Source organism: Lonchura striata, chromosome Z (assembly GCF_046129695.1).
Source record: "Lonchura striata isolate bLonStr1 chromosome Z, bLonStr1.mat, whole genome shotgun sequence".
In the NCBI taxonomy this organism is placed as follows: domain Eukaryota; kingdom Metazoa; phylum Chordata; class Aves; order Passeriformes; family Estrildidae; genus Lonchura; species Lonchura striata.
Genome location: NC_134642.1, coordinates 34,992,011 through 35,012,308, shown reverse-complemented (window position 1 = coordinate 35,012,308; position 20,298 = coordinate 34,992,011). Strand labels below are relative to the sequence as shown.

At 36.8% G+C, this 20,298-nt stretch overlaps 2 protein-coding genes across 2 annotated transcripts in view; one reads left to right on the top strand and one right to left on the bottom strand.

Moving 5' to 3' along the window:
* The window catches only part of FGF10 (fibroblast growth factor 10), a 525,855-nt gene that overhangs the window by 279,362 nt on the left and 226,195 nt on the right, over window positions 1–20,298 (bottom strand). The window lies entirely within an intron of this gene.
* NNT (nicotinamide nucleotide transhydrogenase) overlaps window positions 1–20,298 on the top strand; it is a 46,296-nt gene that overhangs the window by 12,384 nt on the left and 13,614 nt on the right. Inside the window, exons 8-19 of the mRNA XM_021553866.3 lie at window positions 364–497; window positions 2,204–2,395; window positions 3,348–3,501; window positions 4,402–4,563; window positions 5,328–5,438; window positions 6,180–6,325; window positions 7,863–8,058; window positions 8,642–8,875; window positions 10,804–10,964; window positions 11,876–12,055; window positions 15,909–16,068; window positions 17,427–17,508. Coding sequence (XP_021409541.2) covers window positions 364–497; window positions 2,204–2,395; window positions 3,348–3,501; window positions 4,402–4,563; window positions 5,328–5,438; window positions 6,180–6,325; window positions 7,863–8,058; window positions 8,642–8,875; window positions 10,804–10,964; window positions 11,876–12,055; window positions 15,909–16,068; window positions 17,427–17,508 — 1,912 coding nt within the window. The remainder of the gene's footprint in view (window positions 1–363; window positions 498–2,203; window positions 2,396–3,347; window positions 3,502–4,401; window positions 4,564–5,327; window positions 5,439–6,179; window positions 6,326–7,862; window positions 8,059–8,641; window positions 8,876–10,803; window positions 10,965–11,875; window positions 12,056–15,908; window positions 16,069–17,426; window positions 17,509–20,298) is intronic.

The following is a 20,298-nucleotide window of genomic DNA, read 5'->3' as shown; positions in this document are numbered from 1 at the left end:
ATTTTAGTGCTTCGTGTTGCACAATGTTTGTATTTTAATAGCTTGCAATGTGGTGGCTTTTTTTTTTCCTTATGGCTGGAATTGTAAGATTAGATATTAAGATTGTCGATTTGCTGGCAGAATTGGACTTAATCTTTAGTAGACTACTATGCATAACTTCTAAGATTTTGGAGCAGGATGTTCTAGCACTTCTTCTGTCTTTATAAAAAACTTTTGTGGTTTTTTAATCATAGGTACCAATTACTTGAAAATTTTACTTACAAAATTAAAGCTTATATGTAAAGCGAAGAGGAGAAGTCTTCTCCTAAGTTCAACAGATAGAAAGCTGTATTTTGTTTAACTTACTATGCCTTGTTTTGTCAGGAAAAAAAGCTCCAATCTTGTTTAAGAAAGATATGATTGAATCTATGAAGGAGGGTTCAGTTGTTGTGGATTTAGCTGCAGAAGCAGGAGGAAATATTGAGACTACAAAGCCTGGGGAAATGTATGTTCATAAGGTAAGCATTTTAATCTGCAATTCATTCTCAGTTCATCTGAACTTCCATGGAATTTTGTAAACTATATGCTGAAAAGAAGCAGCTGAATTTTCAGCAGTCTTTCAGCTGCTTTGGGCTGAAGTAATCCTTTAGATTTGCATTTGGTCACTATTTATATGCATAAATTTGAATATTTCTAAAGAAACTTAACACTTTTGTGTAATGTTAATTCAATTGTTAATGGATATTACGGAATTGTTGCTAATTAAACTTCCAAGTCCAGTGTTTCTCTCTTCTGAGTTGAAGGTGGGATATGATATCTATTTCTTGGTCTATCTAAAAAACACAGCAGTAGCAATAGGTTCTTTGATTTGCTTATCACCTGCCACGACTGGAGGTTAACACTTCCTGTCATAGGCAAAGCTAAGCAGGTTCAGACTTTCAGTGTTTACCTCAGTACAAAGTCTCTGGCTTACTCAGTACTATTTCAGCTTCAGGAGGGTGCTGGCTTTGCTTTTCTTTATCTTCAGGAACAAGAGTGTGTCTCCCATAGAGTATCCAAAGCACTTGAAACCCAAACAAGATGTAGCATAAATTGGTTCCTTAAAGTAAGCAGTTTTGGTCTGGACTGAACTACTTTGGTTTTGCTCCAGTGTACATTTCTCATTTGAGAACTTTTCTTTCTTTTGGGTTTTGTTTTTGGTAGTTATGGGAAGTCTGCTAACAATTACAGAAATCTGGGTGATGAGATTTATAGTAGCAGATTTCCTAGGCAGTAATTTGGTAATGCAAGGATGTAATACCTTTATTTGCCTGTGGGACACGCTGCCATGGTTGTCATTGGCATAAGCAGAATTCTGTTTGTAGATATCAAAGAATCACATGTTGCATTTGTCTTTATGGCTTTCTAAGGCTTTTGATGTCATTGCTTAAAACCTGAAACTAGAGAATGTAGAAGACAAGTAAGCAGATACATGCATGAGGGGTTTATATGGAACACTTTTAGTCAGAGGAGTATTACCCCTGGATTTAGTGTACTGGCTTTGTGTTATGGAAAATAGCAGAACTATTAGGATTGTGCCAGAGCATTGTATTAGGAAGCCAGAGTTTTGGAAGCATGTATGTATCTTAGCTTATGTAAGTTGTGGGAGCAGTGTTTTAACACAAGCCTGCTTTTGAACACCTAGAGTGTATTCCAGCCTCAGCTTCCCATTTCTTCCTAAAGCCTGATATCCTTTAGTTCCTTTAAGCAGTGGGGATATATTAGGTTACATTTTTACATTCATATCAACTCAGACATATCTCTTGCACAGCTCTGGGGGAGCTCCCTTCACTCCACTGGTATACAGAAACTTGTCTCCAGAGCCTGTCTTCCAGAAAAACTAAGACGCCAAGCATTAGGTGGATTAATCTGTTACCTGATTGCTTAAAGAATTTAGGTTCTGAGAGAATGTAGGATTTGGAGAAGACAAGCTCTCTCTCTGTGAAGTCCTGTTGCTAATAGAGTTTAAGGTGGTAGATTTGATCATGTTGGATTCTGCAGCTATTGTAAGTGATCTGTCCCTGATTTAGTAGTGTCAGAGCTGTGGGTAGCCAATTTAGTTGGGGTTATAAACTGAGATAAGTGATACAGTTTGGATAGGTATTTCAAAAGGATATACTGGAAGAAATTATGCTTTTTCAGAGATTGTGCAAATCCTTATTGTTTTACTTGGATTTTTTTTTAGGGTGTTACACACATTGGGTACACCGATCTGCCTAGCAGAATGGCTACTCAAGCCAGTACCCTGTATTCTAATAATATTATCAAACTTCTAAAAGCTGTTAGTCCTGACAAAGAAAACTTCTACTTTGATCCAAAAGATGACTTTGACTATGGGACTCTGGATCATGTTGTTAGAGGAACTGTAGTAATGAAGGTAAGCCAGTAAATACTCTATTCTTAATTTGTGAGTACAGACTTAACATTTATAATTTCTGTTTCTTCAAAATGTGTTCAGAGATAGTGCATGTCAACAGACTTCAGAGGTAGCTTGGTGGAATGTGTGGGTAATTGTGTGTTTATTCAGCTGAAAATTCTTCTATTTCTTTTTAGTCTTGTCTTCTTGTCAAGGTTAAACCTAATGTATTTACTAATGAAAATATAGGAAAAAGATAAAGTTTGTGTGTTTCATGTGATAAAAACATAGCTACTTAAAACATATTTGAGGCTTTACCAGACCAAAACATTCTTCCAGAAAAATATTTTTCCTTTTTTAAGGGGGAAAAAAACCAACTTGTTCCTTTCACAGTAAGATAAAAAAAAAATGTTGAAACTAGAATATGCAAAATGCTTGAAGCTTTATCAGAAAATAATAAAATAAAACCTCAGGGCATAGACTTCAGCTCTCCCAGACCATTGAAGTGGTGTGTACAACTCAGTGCTGATAGCTTTACAAAGGCTTGAAGATTAACAAGAAATGTGGGATATCATCCTTTGTTCCTATCTGAGGTCTGGAAAGTCTGTGATTATAGTTCACATCTGTAGCAGATTTTGTTATTTCCAAGACTTAGTTTTATTTTGCATACATGTTTTCCACTTAAGGAATTTTATCTCTTTGCTTTTTTCTTGTTTCTGCTCTGGAGCCTTGTCGTGTCTCTTTACCAGGTACTCTTGGACACTAATATCAAATCTTGTCTGAAGAATGTGTAAACCAGTATGATTAATTTGGTCATGTCTTTCAAACTTCTGCTGATGCAGAAAAAAAGCCTGCTCCTGGGCACGGCTGTAGTATGTTAGCACTTGCCTGAATTGCCTGATTAAGAAGAAAAGGCTTCTCTAAGTATTAAGCATCTGTCATGTTAGGCATAACTGTAAATATCTTTTGTCAGGATGGCAAAGTGATTTTCCCAGCACCTCCACCAAATAACATTCCTCAGGGAGCACCAGTGAAGCAGAAGACTGTAGCAGAGCTGGAAGCAGAAAAAGCAGCTACTATTACACCTTTTAGAAAAACCATGACTACTGCATCTATATACACAGCAGGTATATATTCTCCATAGCTGGAGAATCAGTGTAGAGTACTTCTCACACTAATACTAAGCACTAATACTTTTGAATGACCCATCATCTAACTCATTCAATTGAATAGCTGTTTGGGAGTGCAGTTGATTGGCTGGTGTATCCTGGTACAAAATCAGCATAGTATAATAATTGCTTGAGAGGGAAAATAAAACTTCTGAAATTTTACCAAAAGTATTTGACATTTCAACAAGTGCTGTTTCTCTCCACATATATGGGTTTAACTCTACTTAAATATTAGTAAAATGCTTTAAATTCTGAAGGACTCCTACCACAGACTGTGCCCATACTTTGCAGCAAAATCAGTTCAATGTCATTGCTTTCTTCAGATTTTACTGTATTGTGTGAGACTTAAATTGCCACAGTCTACTGAATTATTGGAAATAGGACTTTGATTTGACAAATATGTATTGGCTCTTAGTTTCATTTGTTACTCTCAGCGCATCAGAATTTTTGCATGAAGTAATTATTTAATTCAGTAGTCTTAATTTTAATTCCTGTTCTTCAAACATATGCTTTGATACACCCGAGCAATATTTCAACATAATTGTGACTTCTACATTTTTTCTATGGAACAGAAGAGTGGCAGGATTCAGTGTTGGTGTAGAAACCTATCTTTGCTGCATTGTGTCCATGTGTAACAAATATGTGTGGATTATATTTATGGCTTTATTTTCTGTTACAAAGGAAAGATTAGCACTGAAAGAACTTAATGTATTTGAAAAAAAAAAGTCTCCCTGATTTTGAAACTAGTCCATGCAGAGAATTCCATTTTGCTTTTGTATCAGTTCTAGGCTCCTGTTTATACAGTTTAAATCTAAGAAGTCATTGGAAAGTTAGAGTTTTCCTGTGCTTTCCTTCTAGGTTTAGCTGGTATGTTGGGGCTGGGCATTGTAGCACCTAATGCTGCTTTCACACAAATGGTGACGACATTTGGCCTCTCTGGAATAGTGGGGTACCACACAGTGTGGGGTGTGACTCCTGCTCTGCACTCCCCACTGATGTCTGTGACTAATGCTATCTCAGGTAAGTAGCTGTCACACAGCTGCTTGTCTTCTATTGAAGAAGGCACAACTTCTTTTACCTGAATTAGTACTAATGTGCATGTTTGAGTTTATTTTCATAAATAGCAAGGATGCCTGAAACAATGTATTTCTGAGAGTATGATTTTTCAAAAGAAAGGCCAATGTGATGCTGTATCCTTTTAATTTTCATAAGTAATTTTTACACTTGACCTATTTGCTTAGAAGTTTGTTTTACTTGGAGTGATGCAGTCTCTTTTTGTAGACCACATCTTTCCTCTAACCTCTTCAAAAGATTGCCCTGAAACCATCTTTCCTATTTTTTACATTCTTCTATTCATCTTCTCAAACTATGTGTTTTGAGAGAGGGGGAAAAAGAAAATAAATCCTAAAATACCCATAAAATTCATAATTCTTATAAGTAAGATTTTATGTATCTGTGTTTGGCTGTATGTGACAGGTCACAAGTGATCTACTTTGGTTATTATAAAAAAACGTTTCTTTTATTGAACATGTACATGGCTAACTCTGTGCTTGAGGCACTGTTCTTCAAAACTACATTCATATACTCGTTTTTTTTCTTAATGGAACATGTTTGTATTCGTGAAAATGTCCGTGGTAGTCTTCTTTTAAGCATTAATGTGTGAAGTGGGGGTCAAAATTTGAATTGACTGGTCCAGCTGTTGAAAGGAAACTTCCTATAGGTATAGAGCCTTTTAAGGTTACACAGTAACCTTTTCCAGTAACACTTTTTTCTCTTTTAAATAGGTCTGACTGCAGTTGGTGGGCTGATACTGATGGGAGGTCACTATCTCCCCCAAAACATTTCCCAAAGCCTAGCAATGCTTTCAGCCTTTATATCTTCAGTCAATATTGCAGGTATGAATGTTAACTTTTCTCCCAATGATAACTTCAAGTACTAGTGTAATTTTTAAATTTCTTCTATTTATTTAATTGTATAATTCCAGAAATACTAGTCTGAGAATAGAATCTGAGAGCATTTATCAATAAAAACCCATTAGCTCTCCTATTTTCACAGTAGTTATTATAGGTATTTTGCATACCCTGTGGAGTAACCTCTTCTAGGAATTATTTAAATGTGCATTTTCCTTTCATAAGTTTGGGTGGTGATTATATACAATATATTTTCCTGTATAACCCAAAAGGGTAGTTGTAGAGGATTTGTACTTCTGTTAATTTTCCTACTTGAAATACATACTAGTGGCATAGAGCAAAATTTTGTTTCCTTGAGCTTCAGAAGTCCCAACTTCAATAATAAAAAGACAATGAAGTGAGCATTAAGTGACTTAGAAATACTGCTTTTGCTAGAGCAGGTGTGTAAAAGAACGTAGTCATAAACTGATCCGTATGCTACAGTCAGTGTAAAGTATGGAGCCAGAGCAAGTCCTCCTTTTCTTCTGAATTTCTTCCATAGGCTAAAAGAGACAGCATGATCTAATCCTGATTATACCTTTGTTTGCTGGTAGTTTTCTAGGTTACTAGCTTTATTGGTTGCTAAATTGTATGATGATATGGTATTACTAAATATTTATTTTATAACTTGGAATGTGCTTGATTTCAGATTTTATTTTTTAAAGATTGCTCCTTTACTTTGTTCAGGTGGCTTTTTAGTTACACAGAGAATGCTGGATATGTTCAAACGTCCCACAGACCCTCCTGAGTACAACTACTTGTACCTGCTCCCTGGTGGTGTATTTGTAGGAGGCTATGCAGCTGCTCTCAGTGGTGGCTATAACATTGAACAAGTAAGATAACTTCATGGCTCTTAGCCCAGTGCTGTGTTATGTTTCTTTGTGTCTGTTCTGTTAAGGAGTAAATAACAAATAATCCAAGGTCTTTCCATCAGCTGCATGTTCCCACAAGGCCAGTCTGAAGCTGATCCCCTGAAAGCTTGCAGTTACATAGCTAACATACTTTAAAAGCTCTGTTGTTTGGTTTTGTGTTAACATAGCAGGTGCTTTTATTTATTGGACTGTTTTCCTAAACTGCAGTCTAAATAATACAGTAACTACAGAAATCAGTCTTTGTTTTAAATGTTTCTGAAAGTTCAACTTGGCATGACAGTTATAAAGGGATGGGATCAGTTTTCAGCACAGAGAGATATAGAGGGATTTTATCTGTAACACCTTTTATAGTAAATTTTTGTTTACATTTGTTTTAATAGTAAGAAAAAGAAATCTATAATGCATTGTGCATTTGGAAAAAGTGAATCCAGACATACTGTTATGGCAGGGGCCATAATGTATTTCTGTTTTGTCAATTATCTGGACATATATAGCTCAGTTCATGTATGTTTGTTTATACTTTTTGCAAACAACAGTTATAGAGTGCCACAGAATCATTAATGTAGGAAAAGACCTTTAAGATCAAGTCCAACTGTCAGCCTTGCACCACCACCATGGTCACCACTAGACCATGTCCTCAAGGACCACATCGAGAAGTTTTTTCGAACACTTCCAGGGATGGTGACTCTACCACTTTCCTAGGCAGCCTGTTCCAAAGTTTGGCCATGCCTTCCATGAAAAAAAAATGTCCTGATATCTAATATAACTTTCCCCATGAGCAACTTGAGGCCATTTCCTCTTGTCCTTTCACTTGTTATCTGGGAGATGAGACCAATTCCCACCAGGCTACAATATCATTTTGAGGTGTTGTAGAGAGTAATAAAGTCTCCACTGATCTTCCTTTTCTCCAGACTGAACAGCTCCAACTCCTTCCTCATCAGACTTGTGCTCCAGATGCTTGACAGCTCTGTTGCCCTTCTCTGGACTTACTTTAGTGTCTTTATTGGAGTGGGGGGTCCAAAACTAGACAGAGGATCCAAGATGTGACCTCTCCAGTGCTGACTACAGGGGAATGGTCACGGTTTTACTCCTTCTGGCCACACTCTTGCTGGTGGTTTAGAGCTATCTGAACTATTTCTTAGTTCAAATTTGCCATAAACAAATTTTGAAACTATCCCTAGAATGAACAGGACCATATAGCTTTGGGTTTGTGCTAAAGGAAATGTTGCTTCTGAACTGATGTGGAAAATTGGTTTGGCTCTAGTTAGTATTCTTCCTGCAGATAGAAAAGGATCATCAAGTGATGGAAAAACTTTATAGATATCACATTTTAATTGGCCAAAAACTCATCCTGTATGACAGTTCCTCGACTTTAGTTAAGAATTGTGACTTAAAGCACATTCTGGAGAAATCAGTTATTTTGTATAATTATCAGACATGTTTTTATAGCAGTGAAATTTGTCACTACTTCATACTGATGTTTTTTCTTATTTTAAAGGTGATGTATCTGGGCTCAGGACTGTGCTGTGTTGGTGCCCTGGCTGGTTTGTCTACCCAAGGAACAGCTCGTCTTGGAAATGCTTTGGGTATGATTGGTGTTGCAGGAGGTTTGGCCGCAACTCTTGGAAGCCTTAATCCCTCGCCTGAGTTGTTGGCGCAGATGTCAGGTGCAATGGCACTTGGTGGGACCATAGGTATGTGTATAATGAACTAACAATCTATGTTCCATTGCTGCATATATGCAACCTGTATATACATAAAATACTTTATAGCTCACAGGTAAATTGACTAACTGACATTTGTGACTTGTGCAAAATTATTTGACAAATGTGTGAACAAAATATCGTAACTTTCAGGGCTTTTATTAGTGCTTCACAGTGTGGTAATGAATGGGCTGACTGAAAAGCGGGACCACATAATCTCTGATAGGGAAACTTGTGTCCAGAGGTAAATGATCTTGCCCACTTAATACTTCTGTTCAGTTCCTGACTGAATACTGCTAAATTCTCTCTTTCACACTGTGCCTTTGTCACAGACAACAATAAATTTCTCAATATTTAGTGAAGCTTCTTAGCACATGATATGCTTTAATCTTTCTATTTTTCATGATGCACAAAATGCATGTGTGTAACCTTCGGTTCAATGCCATAGCAATTTCTAGTTGGAACTGACTTGTGTATGTGTAATCATTGCACACTGAACCATCCTGTATTAATTTGTAGGTGAAACATGGGCTGTCTTTTCTAAGACTTCCCTTCTTACTTCAACTCTCAATAGGTCTGACAATCGCTAAACGCATCCAGATTACAGATCTGCCTCAGCTAGTGGCTGCTTTCCACAGTTTGGTCGGTTTGGCTGCTGTGCTCACCTGTGTAGCAGAGTACATGATTGAATATCCTCACTTCGCCACTGATCCTGCTGCAGACCTCACCAAGATTGTGGCATATCTTGGCACATACATTGGTGGAGTGACATTCAGTGGCTCTCTTGTTGCATATGGAAAACTGCAAGGTGAGACCTTCTATTCAGAATTAAATATTTGTTAAAGGGTTTTTCTTCCCCTGGGACTTAGCTCTACTTTTAGACTGCTATGTAATTGGAAAGAAACATTGTATTTTGGACCAGGTAAAAGTTTATATTTTAATTTTTACAAGTATACTTTTTTTGTTTCTAATTCTGTTTAATTTGTGTACAGCTTTAGTTATGAAAGATTGTCTTCAGTGGTTTAGCATACTATTACTATTCATCTTGTCTCAAAATAAGTGTTGCTTTGGTGTTAAGACACTACCTGATGCTTTTTCTTGAATTCATTTTATTGAACTTATATGAACACAACTTTGTATTTCTGAGCAGACATTTTGATTGAAACTCTCATGTTGCTGGATTCAGTGAGCATTAGTAATACTTTTAGGATTTTTTGCTTTACACTGCAATCTTCATTAAGGTAGGCAGCCTGCAATGTTGGGGCTGCCTTACTTTAAACCATTCAGTTCACTATCTCTTTTACCTAATGTGCATACTCCATGCTCCATGTCCCTTGGTGTTTTAGCAAATACGCTTTCTAAGTTAAATGCTCACTAATTCCTGCTTCTTGTGCATGTAAAAGTTTCTTTATTGCATTTATTTTTTGTTTTGTAAGAACAGAGCTTTTGAGAAACTGAGGTAATAATTGTACTAAGAATTTCAGGCTAAGAGCTTCCTATTACTAATCCTGTTGTTAACTTTGCAATAGTTCCTTTGGGAAACATCTGTTTGCTTTCTTCAGTGTTTGTGAGACCAGCCATTGAAGGAGGAAATATGACAAGAATGGAAAGCTGTCTTCTCTAATAATCTTTTGAAGGATTTGTCAGTAGTATGTATTTCTGATGTATCTCTGCTAAGTAGTTATTAATTTATTTCTTCTCAGTTATTGTTTTTCTCTCCATTTTACCACCTCAGTGATTTGTGCGCATGCCCCTGGTGAACTTTACTGCCTGTTTGAGCTTGCTTTCCTATTTCTGTTTACTTTTTTCTCCCTTGCATTTTCGTATTGTCATGGTATGAAATACAAAGCTTGTCTATACTAGTGAACTAGTGATCCTATGATATGGAAAAGGATAGTAAGTCACACACTTTGACTCCCTTGACAGACACCATCAGGTTTTTTTTGTCCCTTGAATTCAACTTTTCTCAATTCTTTATGAGAAAATTAAAATGAATGAAATGAAATAGCATTAAAATGAATTTTAAAAGAAATTTTTTTTCCTCAAATTTAAATGAACACTGTTATTTCTGATATAAGTAATTACTGGGAAACTTGCATTGTTTCAACTCTTTGTCATGTGGTTTGAAAAAAAACAAACTAGTATGAAATAAATGTGTAATAAATGTGACTGTCTTTTTGAGCTGCATCACACAAATACTGAACTGCCTTTTCACCTGAAGTTTCTGCAGATGTGAGAAGCTGTGGGAGTTCTGTGTGACTGAGGGTAGTTGTGAAATTAATGTTTTTGAAAGCAGGAGTGTTTTGTACTTGGTGTTATCTGTGTAGTCATATTTTTTTAAGCACACTGTTTTTGAGAGACTGAGATAATCCTAGTTCCAGCTAAAAGCCTCTTTCTACTGTGTGTCATATTCCACATACAAAGACATGGAGACAATGGGGAAGGTCTTAGTTGAAGGAAAAATAAAAAGACTTTTTGAAAGGAAAAAATATTTTCTAACTATTCTGGAGCACTTCACAGTTTAAAGAAGAGTATTTGAGAATCTAGAGGAAATTTGAATGTGTTGCAATTCTGAGTCAGCAGAAGATCTCAGCTTAACTAACTTGTTTTATCTTCTACCCCTCCCTTTTTTTTCTTTTTTAATTTTTATTTTGCTGAGTTACTCAGTCTTCTCTGAAGGCAAGCAACAGGCTTCATTGAATGTTCATGTTCATGTCTGAAAATGTTTGATTGCAGGTATCCTGAATTCTGCCCCTCTGCTCTTGCCTGGTCGACATGCACTGAATGCAGCATTGCTGGTTGGCAGCATTGGTGGGATGGTTCCCTACATGATTGATCCTTCTTACACCACGGGAATTACTTGCCTGGGTTCTGTGTCAGCACTCTCAGCCATCATGGTAAGCTGAGGAATTGTAGAAAGTGAAACAAGTTACACAGGGAGTTTTTTCTCCAGTTTTGCAAGTTTCCTCTTTATGTATTATATTTTACCATCCTGAGTCACAGTGGGCATGGTGCCTGCCTGTGTGGTAACTTGCAGTAGCAAGTAGCAATTGACTTTGTTAGATCTAGCTGTAAACCAGAACTATTCCAGAGAATTGGAATGAATTTTTATACTTTTGCAGCTATTGATTAATGAAGTTTCTTATATGACGGAGTGATATTTAAGAAAACTTTTTAGAAAGTTAATCCCTAAAATACCTAAAAGAGCTCTGGATTTACAGATTATTGTGATTTAAGATGACTTCCAAGTGTAACTTCTGCCATTCATTTACACCAGTGTGTGCCAGTGTTGCAAAATTTACCTTGAATGCTACCATTCTGTAAACTGAGTCTTGCAAAGACCGTTCAACGTGAATGCCTTAATGGTATGAACAGCTCCATGGAGCTGGTAGGATAATTTTGCAAGTAAAAAAATGTAACTAAGAGAGCATGAGTATAGTGGGGTACCTTTGTACCTTTTGTCCTCTCTGGAAAGGCAGATTTGGTAAATGCAATCCTCAGCCTGAATACCTACACTGACAATACTTGAATAGGCTCTAAGTAACTTGATAGTTGCTTAGAAAGGTTGTGGATGCCCCATTCCTGGAAGTGTCCAAGACCAGGTTGGATGTGACCCTGAACAAAATGATTTAGTTGGTAATATCCCTGCTCAAGGCAGGGCAGTTAGAACTGACTGGTCTTTAAGGTCCCTTTCAACACAAACCATTCTATGATTCTATATTTATTTTTCAGTGCTGCAGGCTGAGTGTCTTTTCAGGGTGTTCTCCTAAGTCATTGCTGATGTGAAGTATTTTCTTTCCTTCTCCAGGGTGTCACTTTAACAGCAGCTATTGGAGGTGCTGACATGCCTGTAGTTATTACTGTCCTGAACAGTTACTCTGGATGGGCTTTGTGTGCTGAGGGCTTTCTCCTGAACAACAACTTGCTGACCATTGTTGGTGCACTCATTGGCTCCTCTGGGGCCATCCTCTCTTACATCATGTGTGTGGTAAGAAGTCAACATAAACTCTGCTTGTTTGCTGAGTAATGAAAAAACTTTATTAACCATGTTTTTTTGGAAGATAAGCCATTGGATCTCTAACTGTTAAATGTTTATAGAGTAGAAAAAAATGCTGAGAAAAGCACTTGCATTGACTTAAGCATTAAGAATTTGAATTCAGGCTCAAAAGAAGTATGATTACTTATAGTCAGCTATTTATTTTTCAGTCATACAGCTTCTGAAATGTGGTTAAATTTAAGCTAGATTTAATATGTAGCAGGAGATACTTTAAGAAATGTGTTGGTTGGTTAGCCAGTGATTTACAGTTTGGTTTGGAGTGCAGAAAGGTGTGCCCTTTTCTTCAGAGCAGCTACGTCGGAGTACCACGGGGTGGCAGCAGTCCTGCACGAGTTCAGTGCTGATGCGCCTGTGTGTCATCGAGCTTGAGCTTCATCTCGGTGTGAGAGTTGTATTGTGTTATTAGTAGTGACCTCCTTTTCTCTGGAACATTTGTATAGAAGTCTTGTATTCAAAGATGGAGAGGAAATGGTTTAAAGAAAACTTTTTGCAGTGCAACAGCTGCCAGCTTTCTCATTCTCTGTTGTGTAATCCTGCTTAATTTCTGCCCTTGTGCTCTTGTGTGTTTGGTGCCACTGTTCTCCTGTCTGATGTTTTCCTCTGGTCAGCTCTGGCAATCATATTTTACTTCATATCCACTGATAAATAGTATTGTTACCATGTTAGGAATGTTCAGTATCATTCTTTTTCATTATTCCATCATTCTTCAGGAAGAATTTCAGAAAAGCTTAAAAAGGTATTCTTGTGCAACTACATGAAAATGAGTTCAAATGAACAATTCTGGGAATGAATTGAAAAGAATCTCATTCTTTCTTGAACATCTTCTGTCTCCTTATCAAAAGGAAATCAAATTATGTAGCTCATACATTTAGTTGTGTACAGTCAGGAATTTAGTCCATATCAGTGGAAAATAGTGCTTATGGATAACACAGGTATGAAAACTCTGTTCTTTAAGGATCAAATTCTTGTAAACCTTAGGGAAAATGTGAACTGTTTGGTATGTATTTACCAGTAATCTATCTATACCTTCATTTTTCTTTTACTGTCTCCTTCCTTTCTTAATATTGCTCCCCTCTCTTAGCACTCATAAGAGAGTTTTGAAATAGAAAGTTGGTTGTAGGAACCTAGGTAAATAGGAAGCCTGAGGGAGTAGTTAGCAAAATATTTAGGCTGTGACAGAGTGGCTTTCCTCAGAGTTTCTCAGATTACAGGAAGTTTAATTTTTGAGGTAGTGTCTAGAAATACTGTGCTGCTTTATATAAGTTTAGACAACTGAAGTTTATCAACCAGTAAAATGAAAATTATTTTGTATGATTTCTGTGCAATAAGCAGAATAACATGCCCTTAGCCAGAATTTTTTTTTTTCTGCTTTACTTCCTTTAAAGGAAATCATTACTTTTAAAAGCATAGTTATAATCAGGGGATTCAGTAGCATTGTCTTGAAGCTGCATTTCAGGAGACAGAAATGCTCAAGAATTTCAATAAATTCTGCTCTTGGTGTTTCAACTTGTGCTAATGAAGCAAAAGTTTCCCCTTCCCTTTTTAGGACTTTTTTCTTTTTTTTGGTCTTTGTTTACAGTTAGTTTGTTTTTGTTGAGGGTTTTTATTTTGTTTTGGTTTTTTCCCCCTACTTTTTAGTATGATTTCTGTCAAAACTAGGATTTATTGATACTTACCTAGCACAGGTAAAAAGGTATTTGTGGTCAAATCTTAGTAGTTGAAACCTTATTTTTACAACATTTTTCAAATAATTTTTGTGATAAAACTGTAGCTTAATTTTCCAAAGGCAGTCCAGCTAATCTCTTAAAACTGCAGTTGATAAGTGAGTTAAGGACAGAGAATTTAACTTCAAAAAACAAAGGCCTGACTGTCTGCTTATCCTGTGAATTGTGACTCTTTTAAGACACCAACACAATACATATTCTTCAGATATGTTAGTCTTACAAATTGTATGCTGGCCATTCCTGTGTACTAGCTGTGAGGTTTCTGTGGGGAGAGTGGAAGCACTTGCAGTTTTCAGGATTCAGGTATTTGATTTTCCCTGGACTCTAAGCTCATGACCATTGTTGTTACTTGTCTACACACAGTACATAGGGCTTTTTGCCACTTGTTGGATTATCAATGAGTGATGAAGCCTGCAATTTATACCTCTATATTTGTGGTCTGTGGTAGTAAAAAAGGTGGAAGAGGCTACAGAAGAGTTGTCACATTGTCCCAGCTATGTTGGTTAATGATTGCTTGGTAAGGTTATGGCTCTTCTGTGCCTTCCACATTTTTTCTTGGAAGTTCTTTGTGCTTCTCAGCAGAGCTGGGCAAGGGTGCTTCAATCTCCTGCTTTCTTTTAGCTGATTGTCAGATTTATAATAATATTTTAACTTTTAAATTTTTTTCCCCTTTGACTTGGTCTAACTGTTGTCTTTTGGTTTAGATATGCTTTGCTTCCTGTAAGCTTGGTATGTGCAACATCTGCAGAGGGTATTTTTCTGTCTAGGCTGCCTTACCTGACACAAGTGCTGTAACATTGAGATAGATACCAAAGGCAGTGTGTTCTTAGGGCATGTGATCTACTGTGTGCTGCAGACAGTAAAAGATGTTGACTTCACTGTGTTTGTGTGCATGCCTTACAGTATCTGAAACAGTGATGATTTACCAGGAAAAACAGATGTTCTAACATCATTGTTCTGCTTAGTTGCTAGATAATAAATTTCAAAGAATGGCACATTTTCTGAGGCTATAGCAAAAAACCTGTAGAACTGCATAATTTGAAATGACAGTGGAGAGTGGACATCTGGAAGCACAATTTTGTGCTTCCTCCTACTTATGTTTGTGTCTCTCCAGATCCATTCCTAAATTTTGTCTTGGTTTCTCAGCTAATACAGAAGATGTATGACTCATATGTGTAATTAAAGAAGCATTTTATCCTCTTCCTTCCCTGCTTCTAAAGTTTTTTCTCCCCTGCAGTCACAAGTTTTGCCTATTTCCAGTTATTGACAGATATTGCTTTGGAACCACAGTCACAAGTAGACATGCCAAAGAAAGCATTTAGCCAATGGCTTTTCCTGGCTATGTGTCTAATGGAGCCAGATTTTCAGGGTGTGTTCTCCTCTTAAACATTCTAGTTAAAATCTCTTGTTTTCCTTTGGTGGGCAGCCAGTAAGTCCATGGCCCCCTTCAGTTCTGTACAATGTGGCTGGTTTTGTGTGACTGATTAGCTACTTTTGTGTTTTCCTTTCCAAACAAAATTGCTTATCGCTGTAGCAGTTTTGCTTCAATACTGCCTGTAAGAGCTTTGTGGAATCCATGCTGCCAGGGAGCAGTGCTGTGCTTACATGTTGATTTGGTTAAAAACTATGGAAAATATCTTGCAAAAATGTGTGTGTGTATGTAAAAAATTTTTAGAAAGTCTGTCATCAAACATGCATTCTTTCATATTTTTCCCTTTTAAGAACAAAAAGAGACCAATATTTGCCATTCACATAGTTTTGTTCTTTGTTTTGGAGAAATATTGGCGCTGTCCCACTGCATGTGTAATGTAATGAGTTCAAAGCTGATGTTTGGTGATGGCTGCTAAAGGACCTGTTTTAAAAGTCTTTGGATTATAAGAAGGCAAAACCAGCTTATAAAGACTATTTTCAGGAATTTATTTATTATTTATAAAGGTTTAATATTTATATTTATAAATATTTAATACTTTCAGAAATCTTTTTCTGAAGTTTTATTTGTGGACTCTCAGCTTTATTTTTGGATTTCATCTTTATATGATCAAAACCATCCTTTCTTTTAGGCTATGAACCGTTCCCTTGCAAATGTGATTCTTGGGGGCTATGGTACTGCATCAACAGCTGGTGGAAAACCCATGGAAATTACTGGAACTCACACAGAAATCAATGTGGACAATGCAGTTGAAATGATAAAAGAAGCCAATACTATTATTATTACTCCAGGTAAGACTCTCTTGACTTACACAGCAAGATGTTCAGAGGATGTAATTTAAAAAAAAAATACCCCAACCAGACAAAAACACAAAACAAACCAAAAAATGGTAGCAGCAAAGAGGTTGCAGCATGGCAGCAGCATATCAAATGTTGACTGGGTCTATGTGATTTGTTTTTGTTCCCTGGTCAGGTATCATTCCCCTGTGCAGAGATGCATGCCACTTCATTTTAATTTGTGTATGTGTCCTCAAAGTTTGTCTTTTTTATTTGCATTTTAAATTCTTCAGAACAAAGATTATCTTTTGTAAATTTGGCTTACACCACAACAAGCCGCACACAAAATTAACTGAATTTCCAAGCACAGCTATAGTACCAGTGCTATCAGTTGCATGAACAGGTCTGTTAAGTCCTGAAAGACAGGATTTTGTTTACATTTCTCATGTACTTGCTGAATTCTACACTTATTTATGAAAAACAAAGGCGAAAAACCCCCATCCAAAATTTAGTTCATATAAATACTGTAATTAAAGTAAAAAAAAAAAAAAATGACCCAACCTGAAAACTAAAACCTGAATTGTCTGAAGTGATTATGTTGGCTGTTCATGTCATTTAGTAGTACATTCCCTGAAAGGAAAATTCAGGTAGGGGACAGTTCAAGACTTCTCCTCCAGTTGAATGGCATGACTATCAGGTTAAACTCATTTTAGCACTGGAATGTGAAGAATGCTAAAATACGAAGTTATCTTTCATTTTGCTTCAGCTTTAAAGAGACCACCAGTGAGGTAGGTTCTAATTTGGGAAGATACCTTTGTTTCTAAGGAAGCTTGCAGTCATCTTCAAGGAGTTTGGCTCTTGCTCCTGTGGTCAAACCTTGAGGACATTAATAATATATACTTCTTATTTTTCTCCTGGGTAGAGTTGCTCTGATGAATTAGCTCAGAGAGGCTGAAAAGATTATTTGCTGCTAAAGGCCCTATGCAGCTACTAGATTTACATTATGCAGATTGAAATTCTGCTGAGGATAATGGTTGTGAAGTAAACTGACAGTTGCCCTTTTATCAATTTTTCAAAATACCTGCCTGAAAAGCCTTTTCTGCTAGAGAAAGGAATATGTCTTTTTGTGAAGGTGAAGGAAAAGTGCTTTTGTAGTTTGACTGGTCAAATCATTGCGCTCAGTGGTCAGGAAATCAAAAAAGAAATTAATTACAGTGGTCAGGCTGGCAATGTATGAGAATGTGTTTTTTAATTTCTATCATTTATTTTTAAGTATGAGAGCATCTTTTTGTGTGGGAGGTACACTTATTGTCTGCAACTAGCCTTTATGCACTAAAACAGGAAAATAGCTTAAAAATTTGAAATTCTTTCAGGTTATGGCTTGTGTGCAGCAAAAGCTCAGTACCCAATAGCTGATCTGGTGAAGATGTTGAGAGAACAAGGGAAAAATGTCAGGTAAGTGCTTTCCTTGATGAAAAATATTACAGGTGGTTTGGTTTTTTCATTCCATTAAAACCCCTAAAAAGTCTTAGTTTTGGTTTAATGTTTTTTTCTGCATTGACAGAGGCACAGAATAGCAAAGTTAAAGACGTCTCTGGAGATTGTGTAGTTCATCCAGCCCCCTTGCTCAGACCAGAATCTACTGGTGAAGCTGTCTAGAATATTTTTCAATTGGATTTTGAATATCTTGCTCCAGAGATGGAGACTGACAGCCTCTTTTGGGTAGTTTCTTATGATTTTAAGTCCTTATCCTTAGGGTAAAACTGTTTTTTTCTGTGTTGCAATTTGCAGCTGTTCCCTCTTGCCTGTTCCCTGGATGCCCCTAAGAAGAATCTGTCCCTATCTTTTTTATTGCCCTCCATCTATATTTATACACATGGATAAAATTCCCTTGATCGTTCTCTTCTGCAGGCAGAAGAATCCCAGTTTTCAGCCTCTCCTCTTATGGCAGTACTCCAAACCATTAAGCAAGTTATACCTACACTTATGGGATTCCTGTAACATTTTGCTGTTGCAGGCAAGACTGCTATTAGACTTCTTTGAGCATCTAATGAAGGATTATGGGAGTGCATGTCTCCAGTCTCATGAATTTATTTTGCTGGAGTGCTGCTCCAAAAACCAGATAACTCTTAGGTTTCCAGTATTGGTCTCAAGTTCTTTCCTTCTTTAGTTTTTCTGTAGACCTTATAGAATATGAAAGCACTGGAAAGCAAACATTATGTCTTTCTTGCTGATTGATTGAAATTTTGCTTGTTTTCTAATTATGATAAGTTAATATTTTAAAATCAATTGAGGCTCGGTTTTCATTTCAAACAAGGTATTTTGGCAGATGTTGGTGGTAGCCAGACTAATTCTCTGATTTCCATATGTTTATTTCAATTAGATGGTGACTTCCCTTTGGAATCAGTCCTCTAGGAATTAGGGCTTTTTGGTTTTGTTTTTCTTCTTCCACTACTTTTGCAACCTTATTAAAAAGTTGATTGTAAGCTTTTGCAGCGTATTACAGCATTGTATTGGATAACAGTAGAGTTCTAGGATTTAGCAGCAATAACTTGTTAGTATTTAATCAGGATTTTGCAATTTTGCATATAAAATTGCTTTATGGATGTATTTGTTTATGCATACATGAGAAATGAGGGTGTGTGGTGGTGTATTTGCTTCCTGGAGCAGGCTTGACACCTTGTTTCTCCATGTTTAGCAACAGCCCTGTGTGTGTTCAGATCACATTTGAGGACGCCTTAGTTGTGCAACAAAAAAAACCCTTTCATGGCTAATGTGATGACAGTCTTGTATACTTCTGGCTTTCCCTTCAGTGCTTCTGTGAGGAGTTAGCTCTTTTTTGACCAACCTTGGTGAAACAAAAAAAAAAGATTGTTTTTGCCTTTTACGTTGGCTTTGCAGGGGAGAAAAGTGAATGAGTCCTTGAAATAAATGGCTTATACTTGAATCTATTTCAGGGAGGAATCACTGCAGTGGTTACCTAGTATTTTAATGAAATAAATCTGTATTTACAGTTTGTGGTAACTCAGGCCTTTCATCACTTTGCTGAGCTCCCATGGTGTTCATTGAGTGCAGCTGTTGTCCTCTGGTTTCAGTAGGCCTGGAGTGCCTCGGGACCCTAATGCACTCACCATCCAGATGGAGTGACACTCTCACACACACGCTGTGGAGGGCTGCCAGCATGGACACACGATTGCATCAGTCTGTAATGCCCATCGTGTGCCAAGAAAAATTGCGACTGTCATATGGTCTGGGTTTTTGTTTCATGGCTCACCACTGATCTAGAGAAGCTGTTGTTTTAATTTGCTTTGCCTATAGCCATAACATTCTCAATGAAGACCACAGATTATATAACATGATGCGTAACCTTTGACTAGGATTTAAATTTAGAAATACAGGAGAGATTTTGGAAACTTTAGACTGTTTTAGTTACTCAGTTGTATAGCTAACATCATTGCTCACTTGAGATGGTCTTGCAGCAGATCACATCTTTAATGCATTAGTAAAGTCACAGAGAAAGCTGGATATTACTGAGCCTTGAGTATAGCTTTCCCTTGTCATGGATGGATAAACAGCAAAACTTTTTATAGGCTAAATCCCATAGCCCCCTGAATCTATTGGCCTCGGAGAGGAAATGGCTGTTGTACAACTGGTGTTGTATTTCTGCAAAGTTAGAAGTAAGTAAATTGTTGAAAGTTCCTGCCTTACTAAAGTTCATCAGCCACATGTTATGTTGTTTGTAGAACCCTGGTTGTGAAATTCTGATTTTTTTCTATATAATAAAACTATATTCTGTAGTAATTTTGTATATAGAAACATAATTACAGTCTAAAATTGTATGTTCTCGTATATGCAAGGGTTGTTAATGTTTTCCATATTCACATCCAGTTAACTGTCTTAGTTTTTACCACAGTATGACTTTCTTGAGGCATTTTCTGTCTGTGTGTTTTGTTCTCCTGAATAGTAAGATGTTCTTGATAAGAAAAATGCACTTTGGTATGGAAGGATTCTTAAAATTATGCTTCATGTAGACTTTCTAAATAATTACATAGTTAATAAGTTGATTTTCTGGGAATTCAGAGTTGAGAGACATGCACATTGCCACTTGAATAACCTTTCAAAATAGTTGTTAGGAAGTTAGCGTTCTGGTTTGGGTTTTTTTAAACATTTTTAAAGGTAGATATCTTGAAGGACTTGGATTTCTGTCTTTGATGCTGGAGAATGTAATTACTTTTGAACACATGA